The sequence below is a fragment of the Bombus fervidus genome, chromosome 16, assembly GCF_041682495.2.
Source record: "Bombus fervidus isolate BK054 chromosome 16, iyBomFerv1, whole genome shotgun sequence".
Classification (NCBI taxonomy): domain Eukaryota; kingdom Metazoa; phylum Arthropoda; class Insecta; order Hymenoptera; family Apidae; genus Bombus; species Bombus fervidus.
In genome coordinates, this window is record NC_091532.1 from 3155866 (window position 1) to 3173541 (window position 17676).

Genomic DNA, 17676 nt, shown 5'->3' on the forward strand with positions numbered 1-17676 from the left:
GGGTTTCTGCGGAAAGGCAGCACGGACTCACGCACGCCAAGCGTGAACCGCCGCTTTTCACGCGTCTGACCTCTTCGATAGCGTGCCTGGAATCGCTGCTACGTAGACGACGTTTGCTCGTGCACGGATTTGCATCGATTAGCCGCGCAGCCCTCGAGAATATCGATTCGTTCCTCTGCATCTTTTTTAAAAGAATGCGGATAAAAGGTGCCGTACATGCAATATGTATTAGTCTATAAAGTCGGAAGTTTATAAGCACGAAACGAATAGCAGCAATAAACGACGTTCACCGTAACAAATCGAACGCGTGATACAAAGCTAATCTCCGCGTCAGAAGCTATCGGTGACACCATGTCGTTCTACGGTCCTTACACGTTGCAGTTGAGCAAAAGGGGATCCTTTGATCGATGGATGGCGATGGAGAATCTCGAACGAAATCAAAGTTCCAGCCATACGTCCGTATCTACCGCCCCATATGTTGCTCGTACTGCTGCGTATTTTACTGAAAATATACTTTTGGTATAAAAGAATCAAATGGTCGAAAGTAAATGGTCGGTAGATGCCTAGTACGTGTAGCCGACAGTGCGAGTAGATCCGGACGTCCACGCGCAGACTGCGCGTCTCTACGTATACTTTGTATCTATTTGTGTCTGACCGATACTGTGCCTATCTACTTTTTTCTATTCCCGCGAGACGAACATTTTTCCAGGCCTGAAACTCAGACTGTGGTCACAGTGGTTTTAATGGACTCAGACTTGATTCCTTCGACGCATTGAACTTATCAAAACGATAATTCGCCGCAACGCGCGTCTATCGCGGCGTTATAGATTTACCCAGAAGCAATTTCTAAAAATCAGCTTTGAGAATTAATTTCTCTCTCCTCCCTCGTCCAAGTGGCAAACTTTCAATTTCCGCGAGGCAACTCGAAAGAAGCGGAGGAGTCGGAGCTCTCTGATTCCAGGGAATTCCGGAGGAGATCGGCGTACGATACGAATGCAAGTAGGAAACAGTAGTAAACTCTGTCGTTTCGAGGACAGAAATTACTCGATGGTACACGAAGGTGGAAAGGAAACACGGAGAGGGAGACGCGAGACGCTGGATGACCGCAAGAAGAGCAGGTTTTACGAGCGTCTCTGCCGAACTCTGCTGCTCGTCACGCGAGAGAAATGACACGCGGTGGGTTGGCAAAGAGAAAGGGAGAGAGAGAGAGAGAGAGAGGGTGGGTGGACGAAGCGGAGAAAGCGGAGGGGCTCTCGTTTTCGTTCTGTTACGGGCTGCGTCGCCGTCGTAAAGCTGGGTTTATTTATGCGGCCCTCGTCGGTCGCCTCCTGCAGTAGGACGACGGAGACGTGACAACGTGACGTGGTTACTCCATCGTGTCTACCTTGCGCTCTTACAACCCTTATAGTTCGGTTATGTTCTTCCTGATAAACGTATCTTTGCTTATTTCGCTCTTGATGTCCGATCTCGCGTCCTCGGTATCGAACGAACAACCTTCGCGAGCTAGAGACGAGAGACGAGTTACGTACATGATGCTGGACTTAGTTTATTTGGCCGACATCCCTTTTAAAGTTCAAGGGAGAAAGAGAGAAAAATATAAATAATTAAGTAAATATAAAATTACAAATATACGTAATATATCGCATATAGCGATGCTCACATGTATCGTAATAGAAATACTTGCAATGATTCTCTATGGGAATGGAAATGGACCTTTTGTTCCCGCTGCGAGATGTACAGTTAGCTTCCTTTGCTCTGCTACTGTGACCAGTTTATACATCACCCGTAACCCCAAAGCCAACCCCTACGTCGTAATCGCGAAGAACGGAGCAATTCGTTCGAGTTAGTGGAAGAAGGCAACCACTAAAAATGTATATTTAATGTTGCAGGCTGAACTGGCTGCGTTGAGGGATCGTAAGGCGGCGATGCTGGCGTTGAACGTCCAGACTCACAGACTGATCACCGATGTTGGTAATTCTAGCTCGTTGATCTTCACGGCGCTGAAGGATGGCGTGGCCGATTTGTATCGCGTTTGGGACGAAACCTTTCAAAAGTGAGTATCGGATAATAGTTATTTATTCGAGCGAGAGTTACGCACGAACGTTAGTTGGAAAATCATCGAACGGGTTTCAAAAATTAGAGAAACTTGCGAAAGAATTGGGAATAATCGGAAAGTAATTTCAGGAAAGCGTGAAAGTTAGAGTCTGAAAAATTCGACGGATAGTTTCTGCTATTCATTTTCATTTCGTAAAAGAAGAATCCTCCGACAAGACGAACTAGATGGTGGTACGAAACGGTCGATTAGGCGTTTAACGACATTTACAATTGCTCGAGGTCTTCCTGCTTGTCGAAGAAACTTGCTTTTCCCTCGAAGAAGGTACGAGGTTATCGAGTTTCGAAGCGCGTGGAATAGCTGGTTTAGGATCATTGACTGACCGTTCGCTGGCCGGCGTGTGACGTTGGGCAAATATTATGAGAGGCAATGAAGCCTCGAAAGCAAACACAGCGGGAACCATAGACACCATAGGTACCGGCAACGAGGGCTCGAATCTTTGGGATTTCGACCCGTGTCAAAGGATTACTAGTTTTAGCTGGGATCGTCAGTTTAATCTTCGACGTTTCTAAACCCGCCGTTTCTAAACCATCCGTTTAAAGTCTTCTATAATATACTATTACGAACAATTTTAGGAAATGGACGCGTTTAACGCGAACAACTTTATACTTGTCTCAGCGATTTTTAACGTTTCCGATATATAAAGCTATACAATTTAAAAAAGATTGGTGGGAAAAATATTTTAACTTCCTTATTTATCTCGTAAAATATATTACGATGTATGCACCATCTTTTTTCTCTACAAAATTTTTGCTGTGTTTTAAACGTTTTTCTTCTTCGTGCTGTTAATATTTATCGTAGCATCATACAAGTAACTATCGTGAAATTCCTGTACAAGCAAATATTAGATTAGACGAAAATGATGGTACGGCTGTAAACGTAGGGGCGTTTCTCGGGCAGGTCAAGCAAATCACGGACCTTGAAATTGATACGTGTTCCAAGCGAAAGGCACGTCGCGGCCGCTCAACTCGCGTTTTAATTGCCGTATGAGCACTTGATTCCCCCGTCTGATAGGGGTCTGACCCATGCAAAAGGGTTTACCAGTGACCCACTGGGCTTTTACAGAGGTCAATTCTATCCCTCGCAAGCTCCCCAGGAATTTCTATTCTTTGCACGAGCGCACGCCACTCTCCGCAACGTACAAATCGACCAGCGTTACGCGACGCTTCATTTTTTGAACATAGCCGTGCCATCTTTCACGTTGTGTCCGTAGTCATTTTTCAATATTTCGAATATGCAACAAATTCTGCGAAGAAGCGTCGAAACCTTTGCAAATACGTATGCAGTTTAAAACAAGTTCAAGATTATAAAATTCGAAACGTTAGAAAAATGTTGAGGCATCTTTTCGTTTGAAATCGTTTCGCGACGCGTTCAAAATCTAGTAAAATCGATATCCTGTGTTACTCTATAGGTAGGTCAAGTAATTTCGTCAAACGCAAGTTAAAATCGTAAGTTATGGCAAGCCGATCGAATACTTGCGAATTTCGGTCTCGTTTCTATTCAGTGCGGCTATCCTTCCGAGAAGTGGAAGGAATTTTTTCAACCACACGCCAATGCGGGAAGCAGACGAAAAACCAGTCTTCCTGGTTTCATTCGTGCGAGCCTAGGGCGCTAGGATTGACCTAAAGTGTTTCTATTTGCCGATACCGCCATCGGGGAGATCCGCTAATAATTTGACGTCTTACTGTTTGCCAAGAGGCTTTGCCCTCGTTCCACTTTTTATTGTGTTGACCCGACTCGCGATTTTTCCATTCAATTTCGTAGCTCGCTTTCACCGATTCCGAGAACCTGGAACAGCCGTCTGTTTATCGAACGTCGCGGATCGATCGCATCCAGAAAAGGAACACATCCGGGAGTAGATTTGGATTTTCAGTCAGTTCGGTAGATCTAGAAGAACTAGAAGATATTTACGATTCTTTCGAGCTTAGAAAGCGATTGGAACGAAAAAATTAACGTTTTCTTTCCTCGCGATACCTTTCCGTGAAATACTTGTTTACGTGTTTATTAATATTTGCGAGTTATATTTCGTTAAATATTAGTTTGGTAAATTAGCACGCGTTGATTACCTTAATTCGAACCAATTGTCTCTATGTCTCTCCCCTTACTTTTGCCTCACCTCTGCCGCTCCTTCCCTTCTCCAGTGCCTCCGTTAATTTCGTCGGATATGGTTCATTAAGCTGCATAGTATTAGCTTTAAATGTCTAATGAAACGCGACAGCCAGAAATTCAATACGATATTCGCCATGTAAATCCTTCAAATTCAACTATAAATCTTAGAAATATTCAGGCAAACTTCAAACGATCAGCGCACCGTTCCTTTTACAATTTCCTCTCTTCGAATTTCGCCAGATTTCCATTACGCTCGTCCCCGTTAGAAATCGCTGATGTATTGGGATAGCAACTAAGCGATTGCGGATTCTGTCATTTAGGTGGTATTGACGATATTCGCAATCACTTAGTTGCCAACCCAATATAAGAATTCAGAGTCTGGAGCCCAAGTAGGTTGCTTTATCAGATCTATTACCTCCAATATCCCCATCGATGATAATCTTCTCTAAACGGTATTTTGCAGGGGTAATCAACAATTGTGCGCCCTGCAAGCCGTCCAGCAGTTTAGCATACGTTTGGCGGAGCTTCAGTGCGTGTTACGGAGGGATAAGGATACCCTGGCAGTTTTGGACGTGGCCCTACAAGCAGGAGCTACTTCAGAGGTTGCTTCGTCTGTTCGTCACGTCGCCAGATTGCTGTCCGAGAAGCAAGACATGAATTGTCAGGTAAGATCAGGTGTTACGTGTATCCTTGATTTTTACGAATACGGCGAATCGTTTTACGTTCTCAAGAAAGTGAATGTCCATTTTTAAAATACCATTCGTATCGTTCGATGGAGCGTTGTAAAGGTTAGCGAAACGAGCGAGGCTAGTAATGGTGGAAAATGGTTGGACAATAAAGTTTTTCAGTGCCGCGTGAAGAGCGTCGGAAGTGATTTCGTTAAAACGGGCAATGCTCGTATATCGTAACGTTTTTATTTCACGAACATCTGGGTCTCTGCAACGTCCTACGCTAACGCGTTCTTATTAGAAGTTCCACGCGCTTTATATCATTTCTCTACGTCCTACGCGTGAATAATAATCTAAGGTAGATTTTTAAAAGATAACGCTCACGCAAATTTTGCTGCTACGAAAGAAAAACTGGGAAACGTTAGACGCGAAGAACGCGATAAGGTGCGTTCATCCGCAACGCGTGTGTCGACCAAAGTTATCCTCCATTCGACTGGAAAATCATGTTTTATTGTACATGATACATCGATCGGCGATCGGATCGAATATCGTTCGGATTCTATTGCCATACGTACGTGTACGCCTGTACGTGTGACGATTAGAGGCATTGAAACGGCTAAAGAAGAGAAGAAAAGGCGGACGATACTAAGTGCGCGTCGACCGATTTGCAGCGACCGATCCGCGCTTGGATATAATGGCCATCTGCCAGTCCAGCCTCGGTCCTTTGTCCTTTTTCTATTTCGATCGTGTCTCTTCTTCTTTGTTTCGCTGCTTATGACGGCTATTACTCTTTCGACCTCTCTCTGCCTCTCCTTCCATCCGAAGAAAATTTATGGACGAGAATTGCCTAGACTCGAAGAAATTGAAAAATTTAAGAAACTTGGAAGATTTGTTAGCAACAGAGAAACACGACTGAGTCGAAAGTGACCAAAAGAACGCAGGGTTGTCTTAAGTATTGTTCCAATTCTTTTTTTTTTTTTTTTTTTTTTAATGTTTGACTATGGACATTACGATTATCATTTATCGACGATCGCGGAAATCATTGATAAATCGTTTGAACGATATTCCCACGGTATCCTTGATTTTCAATCGGTTGAATAGCTGGTAGCAATTATTCAACGTCCTTGGACGGGGTAACGGTTCCCGTGGGTATCACTTGTGTGCATAAAACCATTTCCCCGCGTAGATTGCCTGAGCGGAAGAACTTTGGGGATATGGCTCTCCTAAGGAAGGCGAGATTATAAGGCGAATCATGTTTATTGGTTCGTCTTCTGCTGCGCAAAAAAAAGAAACCTTTTCCTCGACTCTCTGTTTTTCCTCCAAGTAAAATCTCACGATGAAGGGTCTTCTCTCAAAGGGATCGAAAAACTACCCGTTTCAGGCTATGAATTTTTTCTTTTTTTTTTTTTTTTTTTTTTTGTATGCGTAACATTTTTTTTCCATCATAAATTCTATTTTCTTCGTTTATCTTATGGTTAAAGAATGGTACGATTAATTGGCGAGACATTATCTTTTGATTACAAGTTTCAATTACTCGAATCTCTACAATTTCCGTTCGACCGAGTAATTAGCAGCAGAAACGAGGAAACAGAACGAGAATCGAACGTTAGGCGCCGCGCAGTAAGTCGAGCAATCGTGCGAAACCAGTTATTCTAATCGCGTAGCGGCGAGGGAAAAAAATGAGGAACGTCGACGTGGAAATATCGCGTGGCGGGCGGCACGTTTCTCTGACAAGCGGAACACGGGGCCAGGCCAATCGGAAACCGTGATAACAAACCTGCCACCTGCTTCACCTCGAGCTACTTTTCTCCTTAAGTCCATAAAAGCGTGGAGGCAAACGCGAGGCCAAGACCTTGCCAAGAGATTTACTCTATATGCAAATGTAAGACGGATATGGTGGAAATAGGGGGATGCGATGGCGTTTAACCGAAACACGATATCGACAAGTGTCATCTGTCAAACGTACCCTTCTAATCTCACCCCCGTCTTTCCCCTTCTCACGCCACCTTCCGGAAACTACCACTATTTATAGACCGTATCCCACTTCTTCTTCGACAATTTGGGTTTATTAACCAAATCGTTGTGAACTTATTTTCGATATCCAAATATACTACGAATGGCAAATGAGACGGTAAATATACTGTGTTCGATACAGTGCCGCAATTAGATCTTGGTTCTGTCCCTACATTTTAAGATCTTCGTCAATTTTTCTCCCTTCTCTCCAACAAATTGGAACGACGATTCTTTATCGTTGAAGTGGTCGCCACTTCTAAGAAAACTCTACGCCTGGTCTTTAGTTTTCTCAAGCACCGAAGCCATCGACAGCGCATAGACAAAGGATTGCGTCGAAGGCAAACCATAAACGGTACACACGCAACGTTGGCTTCAGGGTTTTTCAGTCATAGGGTAACGCTGCTAGCGTGCGGATCTGGATCAGCTCGTATTATAGTCCAAACTTTGTACTTCCACTTTAATATTCAAAATATACATATATTTTCTACCTTACGATTTATCCACGCGTTCCTTTGTATTCACATACATCCAATAATCTTAACATTTATCGTCCGATTGGCATTTTTCCATCTTTACGTTACTAAATCTTGAAGAAAAAGAAACAAGCAACCACCCTCTTAAAAAAAATAAAAGAACAGTACAACAGCCACTGCGAGAAAAAAGCAAGGCGAAACGAGCTGTTACCTTTTCAACTTGCAATTGTCCCCGCGCTTATTTCGCCTGTCCGGAAGACGTATGGCTCGCGACGCGATATTTTTACCCCAAGAGAAGCAAGAAGGAGCCTCGTTCCAGGCAGCAACCCCCAAGTTTCTCTATAGCAAACGTTTTAACGGTACTCTTGCAGTCGTTGTTCCGCCAATGAACTCCGTTTCCGGGCGAATATTCAAAGTCGCGTCAAGACGGAGCAATCCGCTCGGCTCCGTCGATCTACGACACTCGTGGGGATAATTTCATGCACGCGACGTTACATCTTTCTTTGCTCCTTTTTCCGATACGATACTTTGCCCGAGCCAGGCAAACGCGTTTCACCGCTCGACAAAGTGCTTCGCGTTAAGAGTTCCACCTTCTTCGAATCTTAGAAGAAGAAGAAGAAGAAGAAGCAGCTGGTCGTAGACGCGAGGATGGGACGAGAGAACGGATAATGGAAGAAGGAATTCCGATCGAAGCGATAAAACCAACGGGGGCTGTTAGAGATATGGAACGGTAATAGTTCCACCGCGACTACCGATTCTACTTGTGTTTATCTCGGAGGGTAAATGGCGTGCAACAATTAATCGTACGTTTTATAGTTGTTTCTTGTTTTTCGATTTTCCTTGGCCTTCTTCGCTTTTATAATTTTTCAAAGATGTTCCACGTGTACAAGAATCCTTCTCTTCTTAGACGTAGAATTTTTCTGATTTTCAGTTACGTTTCAATGAATTCTTTGTGAAATCGCTTGGAAATCAAAGGATATGAAATTGAGAGAAGATGATCGAGAAATTGATGGAATGAGAAATTGACATAAGAAAGTCGAATTGGAAAACCTAAAGAATATACTTTTTGCTTTGCAATTCGTTTCCATTTGATTTTATATAAAAATTTCATCTTCCTCCGGAGGCAAGACCCTATTGTTTCGCATTTTTAACCGCAAACCAGACTAAACGTTGCTTCTACGCGGAGGTAGCATTAAATTCTAGAGTAGCTGTTGGCTGGGCGAGAAAAATCCATAAATTTTGATAGGCGTTAAATAAAATATTAGCGAATAGGAAAGACGATGGTAGGGGGCGGGTACGAGGACGAGTTTTAGGTTCACATAGGAGAGTCGCCATTGGGAAACGTTGGAGTTGGCTACCTCAGAACCAGCGACTCCCTAGGGAGCTGGGATCGTTAATCGTCCGAACGATTCCCTTTCGACTCACGTACGAGAATGGCCCGTGGAATCAGCGTAAAAATACAAATTTAATATCGCTGCCGGAACGGTCGACTGACCAGTTGTAGCCGCCGGATATACCGGTGTCGACGAACACCACTTTCTACGTGGGTTAGAGATTAAGAGGCTGAACTGCTTGATTAGCACTTCCGGCCGAGCAGCTCGTTCGACATGGACATTTCAACCTATTGTTTCCTTAACTGCTTTTTGGAAATTATATTTTCCTTTTTTCTTTTTTATTGCCTTTAGGTCAGATCTTTCGGCATGTATAACGTGTTATTTTGAAAACTTGATCTTGTGTGTTTCGTCGTTATTCACGCATCTTCTGGGTCTAAATAAACTTAAGGAAGTCATTTGTCGTGGAAGATCGAATATTGGTCGTGTACACAGGTAATCGAGCGGTTTGGCTTCTGATTAAAAGAGATTAAAAATTGTGTTTAAAAACAAATTACCAGCGTGTTAACGTTAAAGTCTGTCGTAAAACTCGGAGCGTCTGAAAAGGCAACGGAGAGCATTCGTTTGAAAGAGAAGTTGCCTCGAGAAACCGAGGGTAACCGCAAATTTATGTAACGCGATATCTCGAATTAACAGGAGACAGGAAAAATTGCTGGACTCGTTGCCTCGGCCAATTATCTCCGTAATACCCAGTTTTACTTTTCACGTGCAATAACTCAGACTCGCTTTTAACCGCGTGAACCTTCCACGTAGGTTCAGCGGTAACGTTGCTTCGTCCGGGACATCGATGCTTCGACAACGATTTTATCGCTCATCCATCTGCCTGCCCTTTTAGACCGTTACATTAGTTTCATTCTCGTCGCCAAGTCCTAATTATACTCACCGATCGAATTAGATGGGTCTAATTATAAGATCCGATGGAAACAGTTCGTAAGCTCCGACCGATCGCTCGTTATATCGTTGCGATGCGAGCTTGCATATTATTTTTCCCGATCGAAGATAATTTATCGATGTTTGTAAGGAAATTCGAAAGTGTATCGATGTTTTAAATACTCTAATTCGAAAATATCTTTTTCTTTTTTCTCTGTTTGGTATTCATAGACAAACTTACGAACGACCAAGGGAATTGATGAGATCGCGAGCGTTCTATTCATATTTGCCACAGAATCCGGAAACGTTAAGAAGATATCCACGGGAAAAGAATTAACGAGCTTTCATTTTCGTTTCAAATCGAACTCGAAGACGGTCACATTCGCGACTAAACTTCAAAGAACACGAGCTCCACCTTGTAAAGAACTCAGAAGTCATAGAAAAGTCCCTGGAAAGGACTCCACTGATCTTCGCTCACCATCTATCTCCAAACTCGGAAGAAACTCCATCGACATTCGCAAACGAAGTCGACTCGTTTCATCGATACGATAGCTCGTACTCCAAAAACGTTCGATCTAAACCTTCTATCCGCTACGATGACACGCGATATATTATTCCAAGGTTAGTCTTTCCAACATCAAAGAAAGAAAATAAAAAAAGAGAAAGAAAAGGAGAGAGAGAGAGAAAGAGAGAGTATTGCTGTTACCAGGACGCCTTACTAGACCGGAAATAAGGAATTCTCGCAGTTTTCTTCTACGTGATTGGTCCTTCGGGCAACGTGGATTCTGACTCGAGACTCACTTCGTACCTACTATCCGTTATACAAGAGTATAGCGACTTATATATAGGTTAGGTCGAAGGTTGCTACTTGGTATGCGGATCGCGCTTTTCATTACCGGAGGCTCTCCCACCCCTCCCCCTCTGCCCCGTTGCTGCAACAGCCTAAACCAACCCTCTCTTTCTTCCAACCCTCTTCTCTCCCGCATTCGCCTTTTCCACCCCTTCCTCTCTCCACCCTTTTCGCTCTCGTCTCTTCGTCCTTGTCTCGCGATCCTCCGCACTCTCATATTCTTTTTTGTATTATTATTATTATTATTACTACTACTATTACTACTACTACTACTACCACTACTACTATTACTGTTTGATATTAAGGTTTCGTGACTGGTTATATTTTCTTTCTATTTTCTATCTTTGGTATTTTATTTTTGGTTTGCTTCGTGGCGGACTTTTTCGCGGAGATGATACGTTTGTATTGAAATAGGGACAGACATGTGATGGTGACACGTCGAGACTAGTAGGGTTGTCAGTGGTGTTCTTTGAAAGACGTTACAGATGCCGAGCGAGACGAAGAGAGAATTGAAAACTAGGTCTCGATCTACAGTCAAGTTTCCTTTAGACATCTTTTTCGATAATTTAAAATTTTTCTATGGCTGTTGCTAACAGTTACCAAATTCGTTCTTGCTAAGAAGAAAATTGATTCACTTAGATTTATAGCCTTTTTGTCGTCGATCGATCTATCAGTCTTAGCGTTAAGAGTATAATTCGAACGAACGGTTGCAAACCGTGTCCCTTCTAAGATTTATCGATCCTAGGTCAGAAACACGTATAACAACCCCAATAAATTCTTCACCTCGACCCCTATATATCAGGAATACCGTCATAACCTGTCGTTTCTCGTATTGACAAGAATATCTAGCGTTTCTTTCGAAGTTGCGATTGTGTCGAATACACGACGTTCAATTTTTCTAAAAATCTAAAAATTTTGGGAACAAACGTCCCAGATGACGCTATACGCCCCTGCGGATTCCGTTTGCTTCCTTTCTTTCGCTCACCCCATCTTTATATCCCCTTCTTCCTTCATATAATCGTCTTATATGCCTTCCGATTAGCCGCCGGCAATAACCAACACTGGATTATGCAATATTCGATATCGTATTCTCTCGGGGTGTATTTATACCTATCAGCATCCCGTGATCTAATCAGTGGCAAGGTTTAAGTGGCACATCCTTTCGTGATTTTCCCTGTAATCGATCGATGGAGATTTCAAAGTGTCGCGTTTCATCGTAAACATCGTGCTATTCCGAGCTATCGTTTGAAAGCTTCAACAATAGTTCGAACGTAATAATTTACAATTCGTACGCAGCTTCTCATTTATTCCTATTCTCTCTGTAACTCGAATCTTCGAAGCACGCGTTATTCCCTGAAAAGACCGTGGTATAACCCTGTTATATAATCTCAAACGAAAAGCAACGAAACCTCCAAAACCATCGGTTATCCGCCTCTCGAAAGAATCCAACAAGAACAGCAAGCAAAGACAAAGACAAGCTTCTGTCGTTGGAACGAAAGCCGAATACTCGACTGGTTCGTGTTGCAGAACGGGACGGTGCTAAAAGACTCGACCACGGAGGAAGTGGGCAGTGGGGTGTTAGCGAAATTCGGTGACTCGCCACCGATCAGTCTGACGCAGGAAGGTGGCTCGTTGTCCGACAGTGGCATCTCTGACAGCGGCAGCGAGCAAGAGTTGAGCGAACGGGAGCGAAGATTGGCCGCCCTTCGTCGTCTGACCCGCAGTTTGGAGAGTCAGCTGGCGCCCGGAAGCGAGGCCCTCGTCGAACTCCTGCAACGTGTCGAGGACGCGGAAACGGAGCTACGAGATCTTCAGAAACAGTGTCGCGAATTAATCGTACGCACTGCTGCCAGTGTCGAGGCGCGAGCTGCGAAAAGGACGAGCGGTCAAATCCATCATTTTATAGAGTGAGTACCGTTTTTTTTTCATTTTCGTATAATTTTGTCGTATATTTTGCAATACTACGTTTTATAAAGCAGACTTTGGTTGTTGGGCTATCGAGCGACGTTGCCTTAACTAAATGGAATTGTTAGAAACTTTTTTGATAAAATTGGAATTATTAATAATCGATATCTGTCATGGGACCTTTCGTAGCCTCTTCGCGAAATTCGATGTAACGAAATTTCTTCATTCTTCTTTGAACAAATTCTCTCTATTTACGCGCGCTTGTATCTTCACGCTTTGTCTCCTATCTATTCTCATCTTCTTTAATTACGTTAATACAGTTGCAAGGAAGTTGATTAGAAAATTTTCTTGCAAGATGAGTCTTAATGTACTAAAACGAAAGTTCCGTCGAGGTAAATGCACGGACGCGTGTTTTTCTTTTTTTAATTTATTCAGACGTTTCAACACCTTCGAGGGGATAAAGAACGACTTCCTCGGCGCACATTCCATTTACATAACGTCAAAATGAGCAGCAAAGAATGAAGGCGTCTATTTAGACGCGGGGACAAGAACTTGCTCGTTCATAAAGGCGTTTCCATAACGCGTCCACTCATTTGAATATAAGAAGTTAGCTATGAATGAACATTTCTCGTGGTAACCACCTTTAAGGCTCGGAACGAATTAATAATATTCGACGTTTATTTTCTCTGCCACGCAATTGTGAAACATCTTTCTTTTGGATTCTTTTAATTAACCATCGATAATTTCTGAAATACCTGACTTTTGGTTTCGAAGTTGTATGGTACTATCGTATCGATAAACGCGAATAGTGTGTTTCATTTTACATTACGTTTACTATATTTTTTTATTAGTACTATACATACTATATTATTTTGCTATATTATTTTATTATTAAAGATTTAGTCAGTGATATTTGAATTGTATTGTTATGGCAATAATATCTAGGCTGGCAAAAAATAAAGATTAGGGACACGAAGTGCATTAAAACGTGTGTTTTCCTTGTTTTACTTGGTCTCCCTAGCGGACCCGCTTCGTGACCCGCTCTTTCAATCGCAATTACTCCGAATTCCCATTATCACCGCGGTACCTTATTTAACTTTGTTTGAAGGATGCTTTTTTTATAGTCGCATTTAATCACTGCACAGTGGCAACGGTAATAGGTTTAGTTTTCGTGAGCATAGAATGCCGGGCATATTGCATCATAAAAAAAGTTGTAAAAGCTCCTTCCCTCGTGTCTACTCGTATTTTTTCCTTCCTTTTTTTCTCCTTTCGATTCTAGAAACGTCTCTGCTTCCATTATTTTTTATTCCTTCTAACGTTAATAGCGTTTCATTCGCTTTGGAGCAAACAAAAAGTGGAGCAAGCCAATAAAAAGAAAGAACGAAAAATGTACCCTCGGTGTGCATAAAAAATTAGGACGCTTTTCGTTCAAAGAGAGTAGTGTGAATTTTTTAAATCGTTATTGTATGGTTGTTATAAATATGAGAGTACACTGAAAGTCACTTACCAACGTCCCAAAATACGGAAATGTACATCGTATTTGATTTCCCCAAGAACCTACCTTTTACTCATTTCCTGGCCTCACTTTCTCCCACGAGACGCTGTAAATTAATTTACTCGATTAGGCGGACACCTTAAAGTCTCGCGGCTAACCGAAGTTCGCGGTTAGTCGACTTTGTAATTAATTTAATCTCCAGCATAGAAACTAATCTGATTATCGCGTATTCTGTTAACCAGCGGTGCTTGTTTCGTTCTGTTTGTTCGTTTCTTACGAAAGTGTTTAATAAAGTGTTCTGCTATTTCTCCAATAAGAATCTAATACAGAATCGAGTAATATCTGCTCGAACGTATTCATATGCGCTGTTCTTGGCGTCTTCGTGTAACTAAACTGAAGACTAACGTTTCCTTCCTACTTTTCTCCTGAAAATCCACGAGATTCCTTCGATAATACTTGCAGCCGGTTATATAACATCCTCCTCACAGCCAACGTATCTTCTATCATCCACGTCATCCACATCGTCATTATCAAACCAACACTCAACTCCTTGAAACTCCTCGACTCCTTGACAAAGCAAGAACACGAATTAAAAAATGATTCAAATTCATGGAATAATCAGAAAAAATTGGATGTTCCTTCTGTCCACTGTGCAGCAAGCGCAAGAAGGCTGGTGTTACGGAGATGTTGAAGGAAGGTGCGGAGCTAATCGCGACGAACGCAGTGAAAAGCGGCGCCACGGATGGAGGAGACCCCGACAACGAACCTGGTCTTCCCCACAGTTGGGTCTGGCGCATCCTCAGAGCAGCTCTGCCATTCCAGTTGGCCCTGGTCGCCCTCTTCTGCGCCGCCTGTCTCCTCGAGCCGCATTGCTGCGAGGCGACGAACACGTTGAACTTCTCGCTGACCCCTCAGCTACGCTACGTTAGGGGTCCTCCACCTGTTTGAGCGTCGCGACGCCAATCGTCTGTTGGAAAAGCCTGACGCGGCGTCGTACTCCATGGAATCTCCACGGAAGACATCGTTCGTATGAGAGAGATCAGTCGAACCCTCAGTCACCGAGCATAATCCGCTCCATTCTGTTGGTCGCGCGATGCACGATAAAATTAGTAGGTGAATAGATTGATAAATAATACTATGCATGGCAGGAGAGTTTAGCCAGCAGAATGATAGAGAAGCAAGAGCTATTCTGTTTGTTTCTTCGCAGAAGTTCTCTCCGTCTGTAGAAATAAACGACCGATACGCGGATTTTGACGTCTCGCTCCAATAATGATACGCGCGCTTTATTTCGAAAATTGTATCATTGAAGGCGGTTTTGTTCTAACGTAGAGAAAATTAGACTCGATGTTTTACCGCCAGACAACTTTCCAGCCAAGAATAGTACGAAGAGCGCACGATTTTCGGGAAATTCGTAGTATCGATTATCAATACGTCGTCAATTAAGTTGGGAACAATATAAAAAGTGAGACTTATCATTGATTTTGTGTTGTAAACGCATTGAGGTGATTGTTTCGTCCAGATTTTTGATGTTCAGTCGTCGCTTCTGAAGTTTTATATTTGTATTTCAACTTTTTATATTTAAGCTATATTCATACTAAAAGTATTCTACAAAAATGTGAAAAAGTACAATATCGCTTAGCGTTAATATTTTTCCACTGAGACTTAAATACGTAAACTGTAATCTTTTTTTTTTTTCTTGACACGTTCGATTCTCGATCTCACTACGAACATTTTTCCAAATTATTTTACTTTACGCTTGCACTGCCATAAATAATTCCGAGTGTTCGATAATCGAGTCAATTTAAAGCACAAGCTCAAGCTTACGACGAGACTGTAACTTCGTCCACAAGACAAAAATACTCTTCGGACTATCTGATGGTTCCCTGTTTTATTTCACGAACGATAGAGAGAAGATCTGCGCTCGTTTGAGATTGTGATACGATGGAAAATTAAAAAAAAAAAAAAGAAAAAAAGATAGAAGAAGGTGAAGAACGGTATAGATTAATAATATATAAGTGACTGAGGCGCGACGTAGAGACTATGAGCACTAGGTCAAAACAGGAAAAAGAAAAAAAAAAAAAGAACGACGAATGAGGAAGAACTTTTTTATACGTTTTTACAAAATCAGATATTTAACTGTGCGAATCGAGTATGAAACGAGAGGTAAGTATAACTTCGTATACCTGCTCTAATCACGTGCGAAATCGAGAATGAATGAGAGGGTCGAGATCTACGTAGACGACAATCTTCGAGCCTTCGAATATAACGACGAATCGAAACCTCGTAGCATAATTCTGCAAATTCTTGAAGAACGAAAGATTCAACGAAATATAAGAACGACATAGAGGTTCAGATGAACAACAAAACAATAGGGAAAAAAAAAAAAAGAAAAAACAAAGGAAAAAGATAAGGTTGACAGATATTTATAAAGAGAATAACTTTATCTTCATTTCAGAGAATTTGCAAGGACAAGTAACGATAACGATGAACGAATGAATGAAATCTTTCTCGCATAATATCGAGTTTGAGGTTTTCGAAACTGATCAATGAGTCAGTGGCGCGCTTTTTGTTATATAGTATAAATATTTATTTATATATATATGTTGCAAATTATATATATACATATACGTATTATTGTTTGTAATTTAATGTCAATCGGGAGAGGAGATATTTTATAGCGTTCTCCGAATGATTGGGAAACAAAGGGAACGATGTTCTATACGCGAACGCTGATGTTCGACGAGTATCATGCATGCGATGTTAAACGACAGTAGTATCGTTTGATTGTTTTCAACGATTTTGTTTTTGTTTCTGTTTTTTTTTTATGTGGACGATGGTTGTTTACAGCAGTTGGTAGCATTGGCCGATGGTCGACTGCTACCGTAGAGTAGAAAATGCGGGCGAACTTCTTTTGCTGGAATTCTGAATCAGTCGATCGAAATAAATTGACGTTTACAAGACGCATAAAAAAAAAAAAAAAAAAAAAAATAGGAAAAGAACGAAGATTTCCGTATCTTCCTCTTTAAAAAATCTATGTCGGTAAGTAAACGACCAACGAACGAAAGGATTCTGGTAATCAGAATTTCAGCAGACGAACTTCTCTCGCGTAGAAATTTTCAGACTCTCTTTTCGACCGTCCCGACAAAGAAAAAAGAAAAAAGATAATAAAAAAGGAAGAAAGGGACCAGAGTTGCCTTTGAGTCTAGCGGAGGAAAACGGCGACGCCGAAAAGAGATCTGGAATTGCAGACACAGGTTTCTGGAATTTTAATGAAACTAACATCTGACTGACAAACACACGCTCACGTGACCCGTCTCCGTGATAATTTCATTAAAATACCAGCGATATCGTGTTTGAAAACCGCATACGTAGTCACGAGATCGTGCTACGTGAAGTAAAGTCATCTTGCTTCTTCGGGGAACATCTGATATCGAAGAATCGCGAGACGCGCTATTTTCTGAAGTTCCATCGAACTTCGCGGTTCTGTCCGCATTTTTTGTCATCACTTAACCAATCGATATACTTCGTACGAAGGATCTTGTGGATATCGAGGAACAATAATTCTCGTGGTAAACGAGTTTGGTAAAAGTTTATCCAATGACACGGATGAAAGAAAATACTTAACAAATAAATAAATAAATAAAAGGGTAAATGTTGATCGAAAACACACCCTCAAGTGATACGATTCGCTGATATCGTGATCATGTGGTTGAATCGACAGCAATGTTTGCTGCTCGTTGCTTGACGACTGAGAAAAGGTAAAGAAAAGAAAAAAAATCATAAAAGACG

At 41.9% G+C, this 17676-nt stretch overlaps 1 protein-coding gene across 10 annotated transcripts in view; it reads left to right on the forward strand.

The window, feature by feature from the left end:
* LOC139995526 (uncharacterized) overlaps positions 1-17676 on the forward strand; it is a 261227-nt gene that overhangs the window by 95734 nt on the left and 147817 nt on the right. For all 10 annotated transcript variants that reach the window (XM_072019115.1, XM_072019116.1, XM_072019111.1 and 7 more), the window contains 3 exons: positions 1890-2053; positions 4686-4887; positions 12015-12394. In XM_072019115.1, the coding sequence (XP_071875216.1) occupies positions 1890-2053; positions 4686-4887; positions 12015-12394 (746 nt within the window). The remainder of the gene's footprint in view (positions 1-1889; positions 2054-4685; positions 4888-12014; positions 12395-17676) is intronic.